Source organism: Poecilia formosa, unplaced genomic scaffold (assembly GCF_000485575.1).
Source record: "Poecilia formosa unplaced genomic scaffold, Poecilia_formosa-5.1.2 Scaffold37, whole genome shotgun sequence".
In the NCBI taxonomy this organism is placed as follows: Eukaryota; Metazoa; Chordata; class Actinopteri; order Cyprinodontiformes; family Poeciliidae; genus Poecilia; species Poecilia formosa.
Window position 1 is genome coordinate 1,501,313 of NW_006799976.1, and position 16,831 is coordinate 1,518,143.

The 16,831-nt window shown below is 39.9% G+C and overlaps 2 protein-coding genes across 4 annotated transcripts in view; one reads left to right on the top strand and one right to left on the bottom strand.

Moving 5' to 3' along the window:
- osbpl1a (oxysterol binding protein-like 1A) overlaps positions 1–12,748 on the bottom strand; it is a 37,327-nt gene extending 24,579 nt beyond the window's left edge. For both annotated transcript variants that reach the window (XM_007550638.2, XM_007550637.2), the window contains exons 1-12: positions 12,449–12,748; positions 8,800–8,929; positions 8,632–8,717; positions 8,468–8,542; positions 8,181–8,292; positions 7,928–8,013; positions 5,513–5,657; positions 4,896–4,963; positions 4,760–4,804; positions 961–1,034; positions 720–783; positions 513–614 (exon numbers count right to left, since the gene is read on the bottom strand). In XM_007550638.2, coding sequence (XP_007550700.1) covers positions 513–614; positions 720–783; positions 961–1,034; positions 4,760–4,804; positions 4,896–4,963; positions 5,513–5,657; positions 7,928–8,013; positions 8,181–8,292; positions 8,468–8,542; positions 8,632–8,717; positions 8,800–8,923 — 981 coding nt within the window. In that variant the 5' untranslated portion in view covers positions 8,924–8,929; positions 12,449–12,748. The remainder of the gene's footprint in view (positions 1–512; positions 615–719; positions 784–960; positions 1,035–4,759; positions 4,805–4,895; positions 4,964–5,512; positions 5,658–7,927; positions 8,014–8,180; positions 8,293–8,467; positions 8,543–8,631; positions 8,718–8,799; positions 8,930–12,448) is intronic.
- A 179-nt stretch (positions 12,749–12,927) lies between these two features.
- Positions 12,928–16,831, top strand: part of impact (impact RWD domain protein) — a 26,484-nt gene continuing 22,580 nt past the window's right edge. The window contains exons 1-5 of one of the 2 annotated variants that reach the window (XM_007550640.2): positions 12,928–13,129; positions 14,967–15,095; positions 15,181–15,233; positions 15,372–15,434; positions 15,592–15,677. In XM_007550640.2, coding sequence (XP_007550702.1) covers positions 13,082–13,129; positions 14,967–15,095; positions 15,181–15,233; positions 15,372–15,434; positions 15,592–15,677 — 379 coding nt within the window. In that variant the 5' untranslated portion in view covers positions 12,928–13,081. Of the gene's footprint in view, positions 13,130–14,966; positions 15,096–15,180; positions 15,234–15,371; positions 15,435–15,526; positions 15,678–16,831 lie in introns of those variants that run through there. The other variant, XM_007550641.2, reaches the window with a different exon arrangement.

Consider the following 16,831-nt stretch of genomic DNA (forward strand, 5'->3'; position numbering starts at 1 on the left):
TATATATATATATATATATATATATATCAGCAGATAAATTAAACTAATATGCTAGAACATAACGCAACAAATTCAAGGCATGTTGGATTCGTCTTCTGGCTGGAAGACGTGCCGGTAGAAACATGATTCATGCATAACTCCATAAATGAATTGATCTATCCGTTACATAAAGACTGACAGAGTGAGACTATAAAGGTTTAAGTTCTGTTAATGGTGACGACCTCGTGCAGCAGAAAGAACATGATTCTTGATTAGCGTTAATAAGAATTCCTTCTTAAAGCATATGATCATTTGTCAAACATCAAGGCCACAAAAGCTTTCAAGCGCAGAGGGCCAACGACTGGTTCACTTCGAAGAATACATGCGGTTCCTGGAAGTGATTCCTCTGTCAGATACTTTCCTCCCTTCACAGGGACCTTTAGATGCGTTGCATAATTTACTTTTCTCTCCGTCTGTGATTAATTATGGTTTTCTTTTCCTGACCACAGAAAGTGGAGGCCATATAAACTTACTTTTCTAGTCGCCTCGGGTTCACTTTTCGGGCAAACCTTGAAGTGATGCACGCTGTCATCGAAGCACTTGAGGGTAAAAAAGCAGTTATCTTTGGCTCGTATCTGGAGAGAGCAGAAGCATAAATATTTGCTTTAGCCGAAAGCTGCGCAAATGCAGATTGAACAAAAGGTCAAAAGTGAAAGGCAGGTACTTTAAAGCCAGCTTACCAAGCAGTGAGCGTTTGTGAGCGACTTGCAGCCCTGCCTTCTGACATTTGCGGCTGCGTCGGACCTACGTTTGACAGAGGGGAGAAGTGAAAAGTCTCAGAAATCCCAACGAAAAAAAAAAAAAGGTTTTCTCTATTTTGTTGGAGAAGCCAGACAGCTAAAGATTTCCCACACATTTATCTGGAGAGAGGTTTGTTTGTTTCCATTTCCTTTCCACAGCCGAGGTGAGAGCTGAACTTACTGCTTTGGGTACCAGGATATAACCCCGTCCAGCACAACGACCCAGTAGGAGCGCCAGCCGAAAAACCGGGAGCTCTGTGGGTTGGAAAATGAGAACAGAACAAGCATTTTGTACTTTCAGTAGTAATTAAGAAAAAAAAAGAAAAAGCATGTTGAAGCACTTGGGAAACACTTAGCTTTCCCAGACTAATTAACTCAGAAGGTATAATGAGGATAAAGCCATTTCGGAGGGTTCCCCAGTACCGCGGAAACAGAACTCTGTTGGTTTCTGAATGCTCAAAAGCCCCTCGCATGAACATCTAAGAGGTAATTACAACTGGGCTTATTTTTAGCTGACATCTGGTATGCATACACGGGAATGACTGAAAGAAAACAACAGGCCTGTGTTGACAGTAATGAAGGCATGTCATCCAGCGAAGCAACATGGGTCGGATGTCTCCTGTTCATTTTTGGCTTTTATCTTGTTAGCAGAATACATTTCCTGTTGATCTCTTAAAGTGCTGTAATTATTTTTATTTCTGGATGCTACGAGTACCTGTGTGTGTGTGCAGGGATGCTGACTGCAGGGTCACCTGACTGCTGCAGCCCCACTGGGTTTGTTTATTGCACATCAAAAGATGTCAGCCTCATTTTTCTTTTCTATTTTTTGTTTGTTTGTTTTTGCAGAAAACTATGTTGAAGGCATCTGGTGGTAATGTAACCTTGGTCATAGCTTACCGCAGTGGATACATGGTTTGGATATTTGGAATCATTGTTATATTAATTCTGGCCTTTTATTGATGCATTTAAATATATATATTATATATATATATATATATATATATATATATATATATATATATATATATATATATATATATATATATATAGGGATGACCAAAAACATTAGTGGATTTCAAGAGCTAGAAGTGTGAATTTATCGGGACTTTTCTCGATTTCTTATTGTGTCAAAATTACATATGCAAACTGAAACATAGACTTAGCTCTGGAAAAAAAATGGAGAGACGACTTCACTGGACCCCCCTGAAAACCTCCTGGTTATTCCACCAAATATTGGTTTCTGATCTCTCCCCAAGTTAAAACATTAGCTGCGGCTTCTAAATGAATATCAACTTGTTTTCTTTGCATTATCTGAGGTCTGAAAGCGCCGCATCTTTTTTGTTATTTTGACCATTTCTCATTTTCTGCAATTAAATACTAAATTTTTGCTTGGAGTTTCAGAGACACGTTGTCAGTAGTTCACAGAATAAAAGAACAATGTTCATTTTACTCAAACATAAACCTATAAAGAGTAAAATATCTCATAGCAGGTTGCAGAGAATCCATCTGCTTTTTGTTGCCAATGAAAATGACGATCTGACCACTCTTCAAATCAAAAATGGCTGCTTTTCCTTTGCAGAATCATTTGCATAGCCCTAAGACATTTTTTTTTTTTTAATTGGGGCTTAGAAATTTAATGTGAGTGTGTTTTATCCAATCCAAAACCAGTTTAGATGTATTTGTGGGATTACTGGCCTTCTGGAACAACCAAAAGGTACAATGTTTTATCAGAATGTGACCCTAAGATGACAGGAAGCCGGTCAGTGCAGCTGGGTACGGATGAGTGGTAAAACGAGAATATCTATCGCGATAAACGTGATCAGTATCGATAAAAATTACGTTCGATAGAATTTTGATAACTTCCCGGAATGCTGATCCAGACCCTGATTTAAGAACATAAACAATAAATTCAAATGTGAGAACTTAATTCGTCAAATCATTTCCAAATTTATTCCCTCATTTAAGCCCATGATGAGTTTGTATGTAAACTTCTGAACCAACAGAGATAAAAAAGGTGACTTTCAAAGCCGAAGTCGGCAGCTCAAAAAGTCCTTTATGCAATTTGATTGTCTGCTTGGAGCCGGCAGGAACAGCGCAGGGCCGGGTGGCAATTTGTCCTCATTCTGACCGTATTACTGCTGCAGCTTTCATCATGCACCGCACATGTGACTCAGAGATCCTTCTCCACCGCACACAGCCACCGAAGAGGCGAGGCGGGCAGCTCACCTGTCAGCAACACCTGCAAAATAACCTTTTCATATCCATCTTTAGAACTTTATCCCTGGAGTCAAGTCGAACCCGGAGAGACAGCGATGTCTGAAACTGACGGAGCGCAACGCGGCTCAACCCGTCAGGTTCTGTCGGCCGGTCTTTATTTACCTCCTCTAATGATATATCCAATACAGGCTGGAAAAAGCCGGACTGTGAATCAAAGCGGCTTCTAATTTGAAACTAGTCTTGCAAACATCTCCAGTTTACCTGGTAACACCGACTTGCTCGGATTATTGAATGAACCGATCAGAAGTCTGCAGGTGTGCGAACAGGCGCAAACACAATAAAGCAGCAGCTGATAAAAATGAAAATAGAAAAAAAAAGACTGAATGGATTCGGTCTGAACATTGCATTTTCACACTTTATCAATACGAGTTGCTGTAATTTACAGGTCCTGTTGTTCACTGGATTAAAATTTAGAGATGAGTGGTTTTTTTTCTTCTTGTTTCAAATTGCAGCTGTTAGAGCTCTACAATAAATACTGGCATTAGCACTGGAGTGGAGGGTCTGCTGTGGCTGAAAGACATGGCAGCTTAATTAACAGGGAACTGTAACCAGACGGTAGCCAAGAACAGTTCATATTTACAGCAGGAGAAGCTGGACTGGTTTTTGTTTCGAGCAGCATATTATAGAAAAGGTCAGTGGGTAAGACTCTAGACCGGGTCCATCACAGAAACACACAGGGTTGATTACTATGCATTCACACACTGAGGGATTAAAGTGCCAAATTAAAAAAACATGCATTTTTATAGACCAAACCCTGAACATTGACTGGCTGCGAGGTCACCATGCTAGCCACAGTACTGAGGTGCAACAATTAGATAATAAAATAACATATAACATCTGTTATACTGTTATCTTCTGTCATGCTTCCAAACATGTTCAGATGTTTCTGCAGTTGTTTTTGAAACAACTTAGCTTTTACATTTTAGTGAAACGGGACGTGAAAGTGACTTTGGTCATTATAAAGTGTAAGAGCAAACAGGGAGTCAAGCACAGGCTCACAGGAAAAAGAAAGATTTTTACTTTTCTTTGTTTTTAAATGAACATTTTGCACGTTATTGTGGAAAAGTCTTAACTGCCTCCAAAAACAGTCTAAGCGCTTATTAAGAAAGAAAGAAAAAAAAAAACAAGACATCCAGCCATCTTTTACAATATTTTTTTCATTTTTTGATGTCTGGAAAACTAGCCATTTCCAATACATCCCGATCGTTGAGTTGCAGTGCACCGTTACCTAGCAACCCGAGCCCATCACCAAGCAACCCCAAAGTTCCAGGATGTTTGATCAGCTGGTTTTACTGCTGCAAAATGGCTGCAGTGGTAAGTTTTGTTGTTGACCTACCATCCGTGGTTGTGCAGGAGGCTCCACTTCTGCTTTTCAAAGATGTATGGTTGAATAATTGCGCGTCTGTTTGCAGTCTTTTTCACGTGTGAGTGTAAGCATTGACAGCTAAATTTTATGCGAAAAAAGTAATGAACAAGACCTATCCCAGCCTGTTCAAGGAAGCATAATAAGCCACCTCTAATGTTGCATATTATCTGTTAGAACTACAGCCTTAAAAAAAAAAATCAGGAAACATAATGCCGTGTTTTCACATCAGCAACGTGGCTAAAGACGGTAAGTAACCTGTAAAATGAGCGGCCTCTCTAACCCACTAGAAGAAGAAAAAAAAAAAAAAACAACCAAAAACATCATTTCCAGACTTTACCTTCCAGAGGAGTCCTTCGTACTTTTTGACATGACGGGTCAAACCCTGCGGATGAGAAACATGAAAAGAGTAGAAAACAAATCTCAGAGCAAATCAACTGAAACGTTAGGAAGCTGACCGTCCGCTGAGCACTCACTCGATGAATGTTGCCTTCAAGACACTGCTTCATTGCCGCATCGCTGGCCAGGTCAAACACCGTCTGCCCTGTGAGTTAGGGAATTGAAGAGTTTTATCAAAACAGAACACGAGTAGAGAGAGAGGGGAGGAAAAAAAATACCGTCGGCCTGAACGGCAGTTAGATGGCGCTGCCAGCAGCCATAAATGTCAAGGTATTATCTGACGCTCGTACACCCTCAGCTGTTATGTTTGTTGCTTCCCTGACGATTAGTTTTGGGGAGATAAAAACAGACTAAATTTCGGGACAGAAAATGAAGACTTGCTAACTGCTTGGTGGATGCTATTTTCCTCTGGGTGTAAAAATAGAGACAGAGGCTGGTGAAACTGTCGCCAAGCACCTCGAGAAATATTTTTCAAAAGTAAAAAAAAAAAAGGACAGCAGCATCAAAGCTCGACAAAGAAAAAAAAAAGAATAGCTTTTCTTTTATTTCCAAGTCATTTCAAAGGAGTAATATTTCATAAAAGGTTTGGTTTATTGCTGGTTTTGATCCTTTTCATGACATTTTTCTCACTGAAAAACAAAAGGAAAATCAGCAGTCTTTCATTGCTGCCAGCTCTCTGGCTTTTGCACCTCACCGTTTTTGTTCTTGGCGCTGGCGTCGGCGCCGCTCCTCAGCAGCTTCAGGGCGCAGAGCCTCTGGCCTCGATAGGCGGCACAGTGCAGCGGAGTGTTACCCAGCAGATCTGTGCAGTTGATATCTGGAGGCTTCTTCCTGCTGAGCTGCAGCAAAACACGCAGGACAGGAACAAACTCTTTCATTTGTCACACACCGACTCAGAACTGCCATGTGTCTTTCTGCTGCTTTTCATTCTGCAGTCCCTTTGGCACAAACTTCAAAGTCAGATTTATGCCTTTAAGAAGCTTTCGCCTTAAAAGGTGTTTGTGTGTGTGTGTGTGTGTGCGTGTCTGTGTGAACTATTGTGTTTAAAAGGTGTTGTCAACTTGTCTGCATTGTGAGAAGTGATACGTGGAAATGTGTGAGATATCTCAAATCGACCAGCTGCGTAACCCCTGACTCTCCGGTACAGATGTGTAAAAACCTGAAAATATATTAACAAAACAATTTGGGCAGATTCACCCTTAAATTTGAGTACATTTCTTTTAAAATAATAACAAATAACGAGATAATTTCCTGTTTCACTGGCGTATGGATACGGTGTGACATAGAGGCTTTTCATTTAGTCACTCTTCAGTGAGGGAAAAACAAGAGAACATACTGTCCAAATTCAAAAGTATTTTACTAATCACAAAGGGAAATTAAATATGTAGGTGAGGTAGATGTGGGGTTGATCTTCATAAGTAACAAACAAGTGCTCATTTCTGCAATCAGGATCGTAAGCACATTCTAAATGTGCGCAAAACTTTGTCAATGTTCTGCTAATATCGGAAAAACAAAATCCGTTAAATAAGAAACACCATTAAAATCACATCTGAATGAATTTGTTCACGCAGTCAGTCAGTAAAAAACGGGCCACAGCGCCATCCTCCTACTGCTTCCTGTTATTTGCGTCGGATTTTCTGCAGGTAGTAACATCCTGTTGTTGATCACATGACTCGCGTGATGCAAAAATGCTGCGGGTTTGTTTCTGTTTCAGAATCCCTGGCGACCTTCTTGTAGCGCACAGCATCTCAAATTCTTTGAAATTCCAGGATGTTTTAGACACAAATCTGTGTGTCTCCACCAGAAAACAGAAAATGGGTCATTTTGAGCCTTTCAGCAACATAATGACCCAACTCAAAAGGGCAAATCAATACAGAAAAAATCCCACCAGACACAAAATCTGTCTCTTTTCTTTTTCCTCCCAAGGAAATCTCAGTTCACAGATCTAAATCCTCTAAAAGAGCCACAGGGTGAAACGAGGAGAGGAGAGCTCAGGACTCTGGATGGCATAGAGAGATTATGCAAAGAGGAATGATTAAAGATCCCTCTCTCTGTATGCAGAGCTTGTAAAATTGAATATGAGAAGACGAAGTGATGTCCTGTTGGCAAAATTGCATAATTTTGGTTTGGCGTAAAAATACATCTCTTATCTTGTTTTCTTCCCCCACGGCTCAGATGTACTGAAACTGAAGGTTGGGTTTCTACTAAACTGTTCAACTCGAGATTATGCCACTATGACAGTTTGACTTATTTTAACACATTTTACGAGTTTTTGCAAAGTGTGCCAATTCCTGTGTAGGGTGGTGTTTCAGTCTGGATGTAGTGAGAGCTAATTTAATAATTTAATTAAATAACACGCTATAATGTAAAACAACATCACAAGCTGCAATAATTAAACACGAGTACTTGGAGTGTCAAAAGGTGACATTTCCAACTACTTAATCAAACGTACAACAGCAAGAACATGATGTGAAACACAAACATACATATTATAAGATGTGAAGATGTTTTAGCATTTCATCAGATATAAAGTAAGATAACTTTACATCCTAAGTCAGGGTTGTCAAACTCATTTTCATTTTAAGCCACATCAAGGTCAAGAATGTCTTTGAATGGCCAGTTGTGGCAGAAACTAATGATAAAAAAATAACTATTAAACTGTTAAAATGAGAATAAATAGCCACCTCTGAGAGCCTCTTCAAATGAAATAATATTAAACATATTTTCACACTTGATGTAATTTGGTAATATCCAGATAAAACTACTAATAATAGTAATAAAATAATATTTAATCACACTCTTATCTCAAAGCTTCTATTTCTAGAGTCTAGCGGGCAAAACTCTGAGTTTGACACACGCCCCAGATTACACCAAAAGCAAAAATATGTTTTTCTTTTTTTTCCCAGATTAGAGAACATTTTCTTTTTCTTCAAGATGAAATACTAAATTGTGCTGACTGATTTCATGCTATTCTTAGATGAGTAATCAGACGCATTCTGTTTTTCATCTGCACCTCTAGCAGTGCAGCATCTTTAAAGTCGCCTCAAAGTTGTACGAGAACACGCAGGACTCGGCCCTCAGCTCTGTGTGAGGAGCATCTTTCACCAACCAGCTGAGTGAGAGTCGATAGGTCTCCTTCTCTCGCAGCCTCCAGAAGTTTCTCCTCCAGTTTCCTCTCTTCTGTTCTTTCGGCAGCTGGCATCCGCCACGCGACGGGGAGAAAATGTAGGATATAAGCGGCATAAATAGTTTGTATGAATGGACGATAAACAAGCCGGCGTTGAAAAAAAATAAATAAATAAAAAACTGAATGAAAGCACGTCTCCATGGCAACTCTTAGAATGACAAGATGTATCTCTCACCTTCCAGCATGCTTCTGATCTCTGCGTTTTGAGTGACGTCTTTGGGAATTTGAGCCGAGCCGTTGATGACAGCAGCACATGCATCATAGTGCAGCAGCAGCATGACAACCTCCTGATCAATATGCGATGGATCAATTCGATTGGTTTGACAGGAAATGAATGAATGAACGAACGCATGCGGAAAAAAATGATAAATCTTACATTCAACAAAGTGGAGAAGAGAGTTTTTAATTTGAAAAAAATAAATAAATAAAAATCTATAGAGGTGGAATATTTCCCAAACGCACCTTTCTCCCCGTGAATGCAGCTTTGTGCAGCGCCGTGTCTCCGATGTTGTTGGGGAGGTTAACATTTGCTCCCGCCTGCAGGACATGAGCGAAAATACATGTTACCTGCGCAGTCATTACATCTTTAAAAAAAAAAAAAAGAGAGAGAGAGAGAGAAACGCCACCTTGAGGAGCTCCTCCACTACATCTCTGTGACCAAAGTAACAAGCCAAGTGAAGAGGCGTCCATCCCAAGTTAGACTTGCTTTGACCTGAAATGAAAAACAGGACATACTTGAATCGAGTTCAGCAGCACACTGTAACCGAAGCTACACCCATGTGTTAGTCACACACCTTTACAGTTGATATTAATCCGCCTCTCCGCCGCTGCGTTGGACCTGAGGAGTTCCTGAACCCCAGGCAGATCTCCGTTCCGGGCGCACTGCAGGAACTGCTCCTCTGGCTCCAGATCCTCCATGGAAGCCTGCAGGGGAAAAACAGAAAGGACGGGAGTTAGCTGCAGCTACACGATAAATAGTACTGAGTGGGAGATTTTTAAAAGACCGTCTGACTCTCTGACCCTGATGGGACATGTAAAGCTATTTAACAACAATAAAAGAGAAGTGGAAACTGCCCAACGCCATGATTCGACAGTTTCTGCACAAACGTATCAGTCTGTCACGTCTTTTTGAGGTGGATCTTAATCACTCTTTATCCAAAGAAGTGGCCTCAGTTCGCCAAAATCTGCTGGGTTTTGTTTCTGCTCTGCTCTTTAAACATGCTGCCCCAGCGTTTCAGCCAGCCTGGCTTTAATCTAAGACCGCTACACGTTGCCACCTATCTTGTTCAGCTGTTGCGTTTGAGGATCAAAGTCCTGCTACATGACCCAATTTTGGAAAGGCTTTAGATGCTAGAGCTGCTATAAAAAAATGCTAGACTGTGAAGCACGTCGGTAATCCTCAATGGATACAGGCTGAGTAATGTCAAAACAAAGCCAAACCGCAAGTACCGTGCCTGGCGAAGGGAATAACGTGGTCATGTTTTGTGTTCAAATATGCAGGTAAACTTGAATGCCTTCCAACCGCCTGCGTGTGTTTGAAGGGCAAAAATTAGAGAGGCACCAATCCTGAGATTTCCTGCCCAATACGAACATTCAGTTTCTGATAACTGAGATTTGTAACTTATGCTAGTGGTTTTACTAAAGCATAAAAACAGAAAAGAAATGTGCTGAACGTTCTAGAAAGATATCGCCATTTGTTCCCATTGCTTCTAATAAACTAAAAACTTTATTAAAGTGCTTTAAAGAAGCAATCGCAGGTTGACACACTTATTGACTGAAATGGTGGGGAGTCGTAGTCGCGGTAGGTTCAATGAATATGAAATAAATGAGTGTTTAACAGTATTTGACTTGCTCATATCTGGTCGATTGATTTTTGCCTCTCTAGCAGAAAATGAAATAAATGGATAGAAAATAGTTCAGGTGTTCTTAGACTATTTTCTCTCCATACAAATATCCCCGCAGATCATCGAGTGACTTTATGAGGCACAATTTGCAACACACTTTCACAGAAATAATGTGACATGTATGCCTTACAGCCATCAGACTGGGCATTTTAAATTGCTGCACAGCCTACCTTATTGTTTACATTATTTAGCCAGTCAGTCAGCACGGAGTCATGTGACAAACAAGTCACAAGGGCTTTTGTTTTCTCGGAAATTAAGAAAGCAAGGAGAAGTGAATGTGGATTTTTTTTTTTTTTCAAAAGGAGGCCGTCCCTAGTCGAGTTTTATAGGAAAAGGCAGATCTTTCCTTTCCTCCATATCCAACCTTTATTAAAAAAAAAAAAGAAACATGTGCACATGACACCGCTATAGCTGGCATCAAATGATTGCTGTTGAAAGACCAAAGAAAAATGGAAAGTGCTCACAAGGCGATGTCATGGTATGTCATGTGGCTCTGCGGAGGGATCAATAAATCACGTAGTCGACAAAAGACTATTAAGATGCTGCGGCTTGATTTCTGCAGGAAACCGCCGTGTGGCTCAGAAACAGGTTAGCTGGGCCTGAAAAGCAGGTGACTGGATGACTAGATGATTGTCTGACTCTCTATCTTTAAAGTGTATCAATGTGAGTAAAAACCCCGTAAAATCCCCTGCTATTAATGGATTTACAAAAGAAAGGGTACGCTGTATAAAAAAAAAGGCATTTTTATTTATACTGTTTAATTAAAAGCAATGATTAAATTGTCCCCCAGTCTTTATTTTGCTAATTAATAAAATGTTCTATTTGTAAATCAATTAAAAAACTAATCTACCGTACTTGATTGCCAATATGTTACGATACTTTCTTAGTCTGTGTTCTCAGAAGAAGAAGGTTTAATTTTGTCTCAAAATGGTAAACGTGAATAATTCAAAAGGCACCTAAATGCACCTGGGTACAGTAACAAAGAAAACACATTTTCTCAAGGTATTTGTAGGACTAAAGGTTAATGTTCCTCCCCTCTCTTACTCAATGGCATTTCGAAAAGCTATGCCAGTTGAAAATTGCATAATGCGTCTCTCTTTTGGACCGCTGAAATATGGGGCTGTGAATAAACAAATATCTTGGCATTGAGATCTTTATTGCCAAAATGAATAAGACATTTTAAACGGTGATGGATATTTGAAGTAGACATGGACCGGTGTGACATTCTCACAGCATGATAATCTGAGTAAAACACACACAGTGTCAGTGTGTTAATACAGTAAAAAGTCAACGTCAAAGATCATTCAGCCACTCTTTTTTCCATCTCATTAAAAAAACAACAACAACAATATAACATAAATTTGTTCCAATGTCTTCAACACACCTTGTGAAATATATAGACTTTGTTTTCAACAAAATCTGCCTTAATACCTTAAATTTAGATCCACATAACAGGACAAAAATAGGCAACAGTGTGACAACAATTTTCCAAGACAAAACCAACACATCGGAAGCATGTTTGTGCTTTCACTGCGCAACATTTTATTTGCCAGCAGTAAACTTAATTAATTGTAAGTTAGCAGCTTCAAAGTTTGAGAAGCAAACTTTGAAGGTGTATTCCTCATGGAATCAGAAACTGTGACTGAAATTAAAGTAAAACTTTTTCTAAAAAACTAAGTTGTATGAAGCAGAAATTTGTTCTGTGTGGACTTTCTCTTAGCCACAAAGCCACACTTGGTCTGGTTTTTGTGGGTTTGCCCTCATCTCTTTCCTGGACAAGTTTTTATTTTCACATTGAATGTATTCTCAGGTCAGAAAACTGGTGTGTTTTCTGCTCTGCTCTGTGCTCTCTGTTCCAGGCTCAAATGGAGTGTTTTTTATTTTATTTTATTTTTATTTTTACGGTTAAAACTGAGTTGTTCCTGGTTACTGTCGTGTCATGCTTGCTGGAGTGGAGGATGGATTGCTGCAAAGTCAATGGCGTTCTGCAGATTAACATTTACATTTACATTTTCAACTGAATTTCACTACATTGCTTTACAACTAGGATTATAAGTATGTAGCTGAATTTGAATCTGGCTATACATTATTGAATTGATTTTACCATGTGTTTGTAAACTTGATATAAATTACACTTGTAAAAAGTTTTCTTGTAAAATGCCTCAAGATTATATTTATCATCATGTTGCGCTACAAGACAATAGAATGAAACCAGAAAAGCTAAAATTAAATTGTTATTGTGAACCTTCAAGAGATGCCCAGTCTTAAAGCAGTAAAACCCCCATTGCAGTACCTTCAATATTTATTCAATAATAAACAAAAGAAGAAGAAGAAGAAGAAGAAGAAGAAGAAGAAGATAAAAAAACAGGACACTCAAGTGCTAAAACTTCGAACAATTTACTTTCAAGAGGAATTTAAAGGACATAAAAATCTGTTTAAATACACTACAGCTTACCACAAGCAGTGGTAGTTTTAGTGTTAATGTGATTTAAACACGCATTTGTGATCCGACTAAGTGCAGAGAAAAAGTCAGACTTACAGTTTCCACGTCCCGTGAGCTAAAATCCAGCTGCTTTCCCTAACAGGGGCCCACCGTGGAGCTGCATGTGATGTTCAAAGCCCCTCCGGTGAGCTTTCTGCTGCCCTACTTCAGCGCACTCAACGCGGCGAAGAGCCTCCGACACATCCCGCTTTCACTCGCTGACAAACACCAACTTCTCATTTATTGTCTTCTGACAGCCCTGACGGAGCACGCGGACAAATATGTGTCACAGTGACGCTTCCTTTACACACAAATCTCTGTCACTGCTGACTGTTTACACTGAGATCAGCTGATCGGCGCTCAGCGGAAGTCATCCGACCGGGCTTTTCAAAATAAAAGAGAACCCCGTAACAAAACAGAATTTAAGGTGAGAAATGTGAATATTTTTTGGTGATACAATGTAAGACCAACTCTTAGTCTATTGTGCCTCGTTTTATTGCTTTCTTTTTACCCACAAGGTGATAGTAGAAACCGGAAGTCAGAATGCTAGCAGCCTGCTGAGCCACTTTACCCTGGAAGCAGTTCTTCCTGGACTGCTAAACTCATTCAGTGGGGATTCTTCGTGTTGTCATGTGCCTTACCATTGAATGATACGTTTTCCCTGCGGGCGAAGTTTATTAAGATGAATTGATGGCGGATATTATAAATCCGGAGAATGAAGAAGATCTGCAGGCTCAAGTAAGATTAAATCTTCCAAGACACAGTGAAGAAAACAGAGTTTTACAGGAACTGGCTGCATGGACCGTGGAAGTGATAATCATATTGATAAAAGAGGCAGAGTAGAGCGACTCAATGCAACTTTGGCTTGAAATCATGCCAGGAACATTTAAAGCCCCAAACCAGATTATCTGTAAAATCTATTAAACTCATTTACTGAAAGTTAATCACTTATACTAAAAAAATATCTGTCAACTTGATGTACATATTGCTATTTTCTGTATGACAATTTAATCAACAAAATAAAAGCGTACCTTCTCAAAAAAAAAAAAAAGAAGCTTCCAGATACCTCTGGTGACGTCACATAAGGTGACCGATCAGCTGTTGTATTTTGCTTGTTTTTCTTCCACTTTACTATACTTTTCATAAAATTCCTCCTACATATGGCTAAAAGTATACATGCAAGTATGTATAGTTATATGTTGTAAGTATACATGCTATTGCAAATTGAGTGTATTCAATCGGCATTCTTGTAGAAGTGATCTACTAGACTGATCACACTTCTGACCTCCAGCTGAAGCCAACCTGGGTTCTGCAGCCAATCACTCACTTTTTCCACACAGGCCCATGCAGGTTTCAGGGTTTTTTTTTCTCCCTTAATTGTATTGTGGTATTTAAATTGTTTGACGTTCTGAAACACCAAAGTGTGACAAAGATACAAAATTTAAAAAAAAAAGGAAATCAGGAAGAGGACAAACACTTTTTCACCTCACAGTATGTATCCTCCTGATAAGCTGCAGTCCTCAGTCTGGTGTGACTCCACCAGGAACAAGGTGAAGCTTTCGATTTTTTATTTTTTTTTTTTGTCAGACTGACAGTTGCACAGATGGTACACCTCTCTGTGCTCTACTGGTCTTGTGGTTGTCTGAATGTTATCCCAGCGGATTCACAATCTGCTGATCTGCCGAGTCAGCTGATGAGGTGGACTGATGCAACATATGTCTGACTAGCTGTGAGCTTCCACTACTCCCTCACTAAAGGGAACTCTTGCTAGTAAAGTTTTCACAAAACCTCACAACTGATTCCCATTAGCTGGTATGTCATGGTTTTAGGGATGTGTGCACTATTGATTAACCTACCGATTATTCTCACAATGAATCGATTAATCAGATAAAATAATTGGCACATTCTGTTGATTTTTGAAAGCCTTTCTTATAGTTTTAGAAATATATTACAAGATGTAATTTATGTTTTCATCTAAAGTGCATTTTTTTTGTACAGTTTTGGCTTAATTTCTGCTCTGAGGATGTCGCTCTTTTAGCAAGTGGTTGTTTTTTGAATCTGTATCGTTGAGTTAACGAGAAATCGATTACTAAATTAGTTGACGACTAGTTCAATAATCGATTAATCATGATTAATCTGATGAAATATTTCAGCCTTAAATGTTTTTGTTTTACAAATATGAATTTAAAGTAGATAAGAACAAAATGGCTCAGTCTGAGAGTTACCTGTTTCTCTTATGATTCTGTCCAGCTCTGCATTGTGAGGAATTGGGCATCACTCCTGTTTAGCCATTTTGCTAGAAACTGTTTATTTTAGCGTCTGTTTCTTTAAGGACTTAGTCTGATTCTTGGTTTTGCCCTAATTATTAGGCATCATTTGAATGCTTTTGCTGCTGAATCATTTCTGCTCATTGCATATATATTCAAGAATAACAAACCCATAGATCTATGCAGATCTATACAGCGCCGTCAGCTGTACTGTGAAAATTTTAAAGCCCTCTACTTGTTGAAATTCTGTAATCACTGTGTTTTTTTTTTTTTTCATTTTGCTCTCTAATTGGATTTTTCTCATTCAGATTGAAGAGGTCGAAGCTTTGTCTTCTATCTACGGAGACGAGTGGTGTGTGATAGACGAAGCGTCCAGGATATTCTGCATCAAAATATCCAGCGACGCCGAGGAGCAGAAACTGACGGCATGCTTGCAGGTGGAGGAGAAAACAAAATCCTGCATATGAATCTCAAGCATCTCAGCTTGTTCTAAAACTATTATTTTCGTCTCACTGTGATCAGATAATCCTTCCACCCGATTATCCAAGCGCAGCCCCGCCCATCTATCAGATCAAGTAAGTCTATTTGCCTTTTTTTCTTCTTTGTTCGATTTAATATGGAGGAGATCTGCTGATTTGAAAGAACAACGTCCCACTCAAAAGCCCACTCCGTGTCCCACTCAATAACCTCGTGTTTGTTCTCGGCCTTTCTAGTGCCGCGTGGTTGCGAGGCTCCGAGAGGGCCAAATTGGCAAACAGCCTGGAAGACATCTACGTGTGAGTGCTTTTCTCGTAATTTCTGACTTCACAAGGAGATGCTGTGCGGCGATATTAGTCACAACAAAAGCTTTCATTATTCTTTCTCGCAGGGCGCCCGTCTCTGTGTGCGATTTCGAGCTTCCGCCCTCACATGCGACTATTTAATTTTCAACAGGGAGCATGCGGGGGAGAGCATCCTCTACCTGTGGGTGGAAAGAATCAGAGACTTCCTCGTGGAGAAATCCCACAGCTTGGGACCAGGTGAGGTGTGCGAGAAATGAGTTTCTGCCATGAGCCCGCAGGTCGGTGAGCGCTTTATAACGACCCCCAATGGCTTGACGTCCACCTGCGTGGCGGAGCTTGCTTCATGCTACTCTGAGCCATCACCACTCGGCTTCATCCGTTTGTACCAGCCAGCTGACTGTTTACTGAGTCGACAGTTGGGAAAACACGGCGCATTGTTGAAGGAAGGATGCCAAAAAATTAGAACCAAGAGTGAACAGATTCAGTATATATATAACTTTTTCACATTTTGTCACCTGAGTGAAGTTGGCCCCACCCACCTTCTTCAAATCAGACAAAATTGGTGTCAAATGTTTGTGCTGCGTTTGTGCAGCAAAAATATTCGTTTGTGCCGCTATCGTTTTAAAGATGTAAAGAAATGTTTCCTGAGGTCATGAAAGGTCAACCAGCCCCGCAACCTTCTTCAAATCAGACAAAATGGATGTCAGTCAACTCGACCACGCTTGTGCAGCAAAAATTTTCATTTGTGCTGCATTGGCTTTGAAGATATTAATGAAAGGTTAAAGGTCAAAAGGTCAACCAGCACGCCCCCACCCCCACTTTCATAAAATCAAACAAAATTGGTGTCTAACGTTTGTGCTGCGTTTGTGCAGCAAAATAAATTTTGCAGCCCACCAAAACTCCCTCCATAAAAGTGGTTGACCTTTTGACCTTTAACCTTTCATCAATATCTTCACAGCCAAAGCGGCACAGACGAAAATTTTTTGCTGCACAAACCAGCATAAATGTAGTCGAACTGATTGACACCAAATGTATTTATTTTTGCAGATGTGAGCGGGGGCAGGGGCGTGACTGACCTCTGATGACCCCTGGAGAACATTTTTCTTAATATCTTTAGAATGACAGCGACACAAACAAAAACTTTTGCTGCACAAACCAGCACAGATGTAGCCAAGTTGATAGACTCCTATTGTGTTTGATTTTACAAAAGTGGGGGGAGGCTGGTTGACCTTTTGACCTTTAACCTTAAATTAATATCTTCAAAGCCAAAGCGGCACAAACGAAAAGTTTTTGCTGCATAAACGTAGCACAAACGTTTGACACCGATTTTGTCTGAATTGAAGAAGGTGGGGGGTGTTTTGATGGGAGTTTATGTCCCGTTGTGCACAACG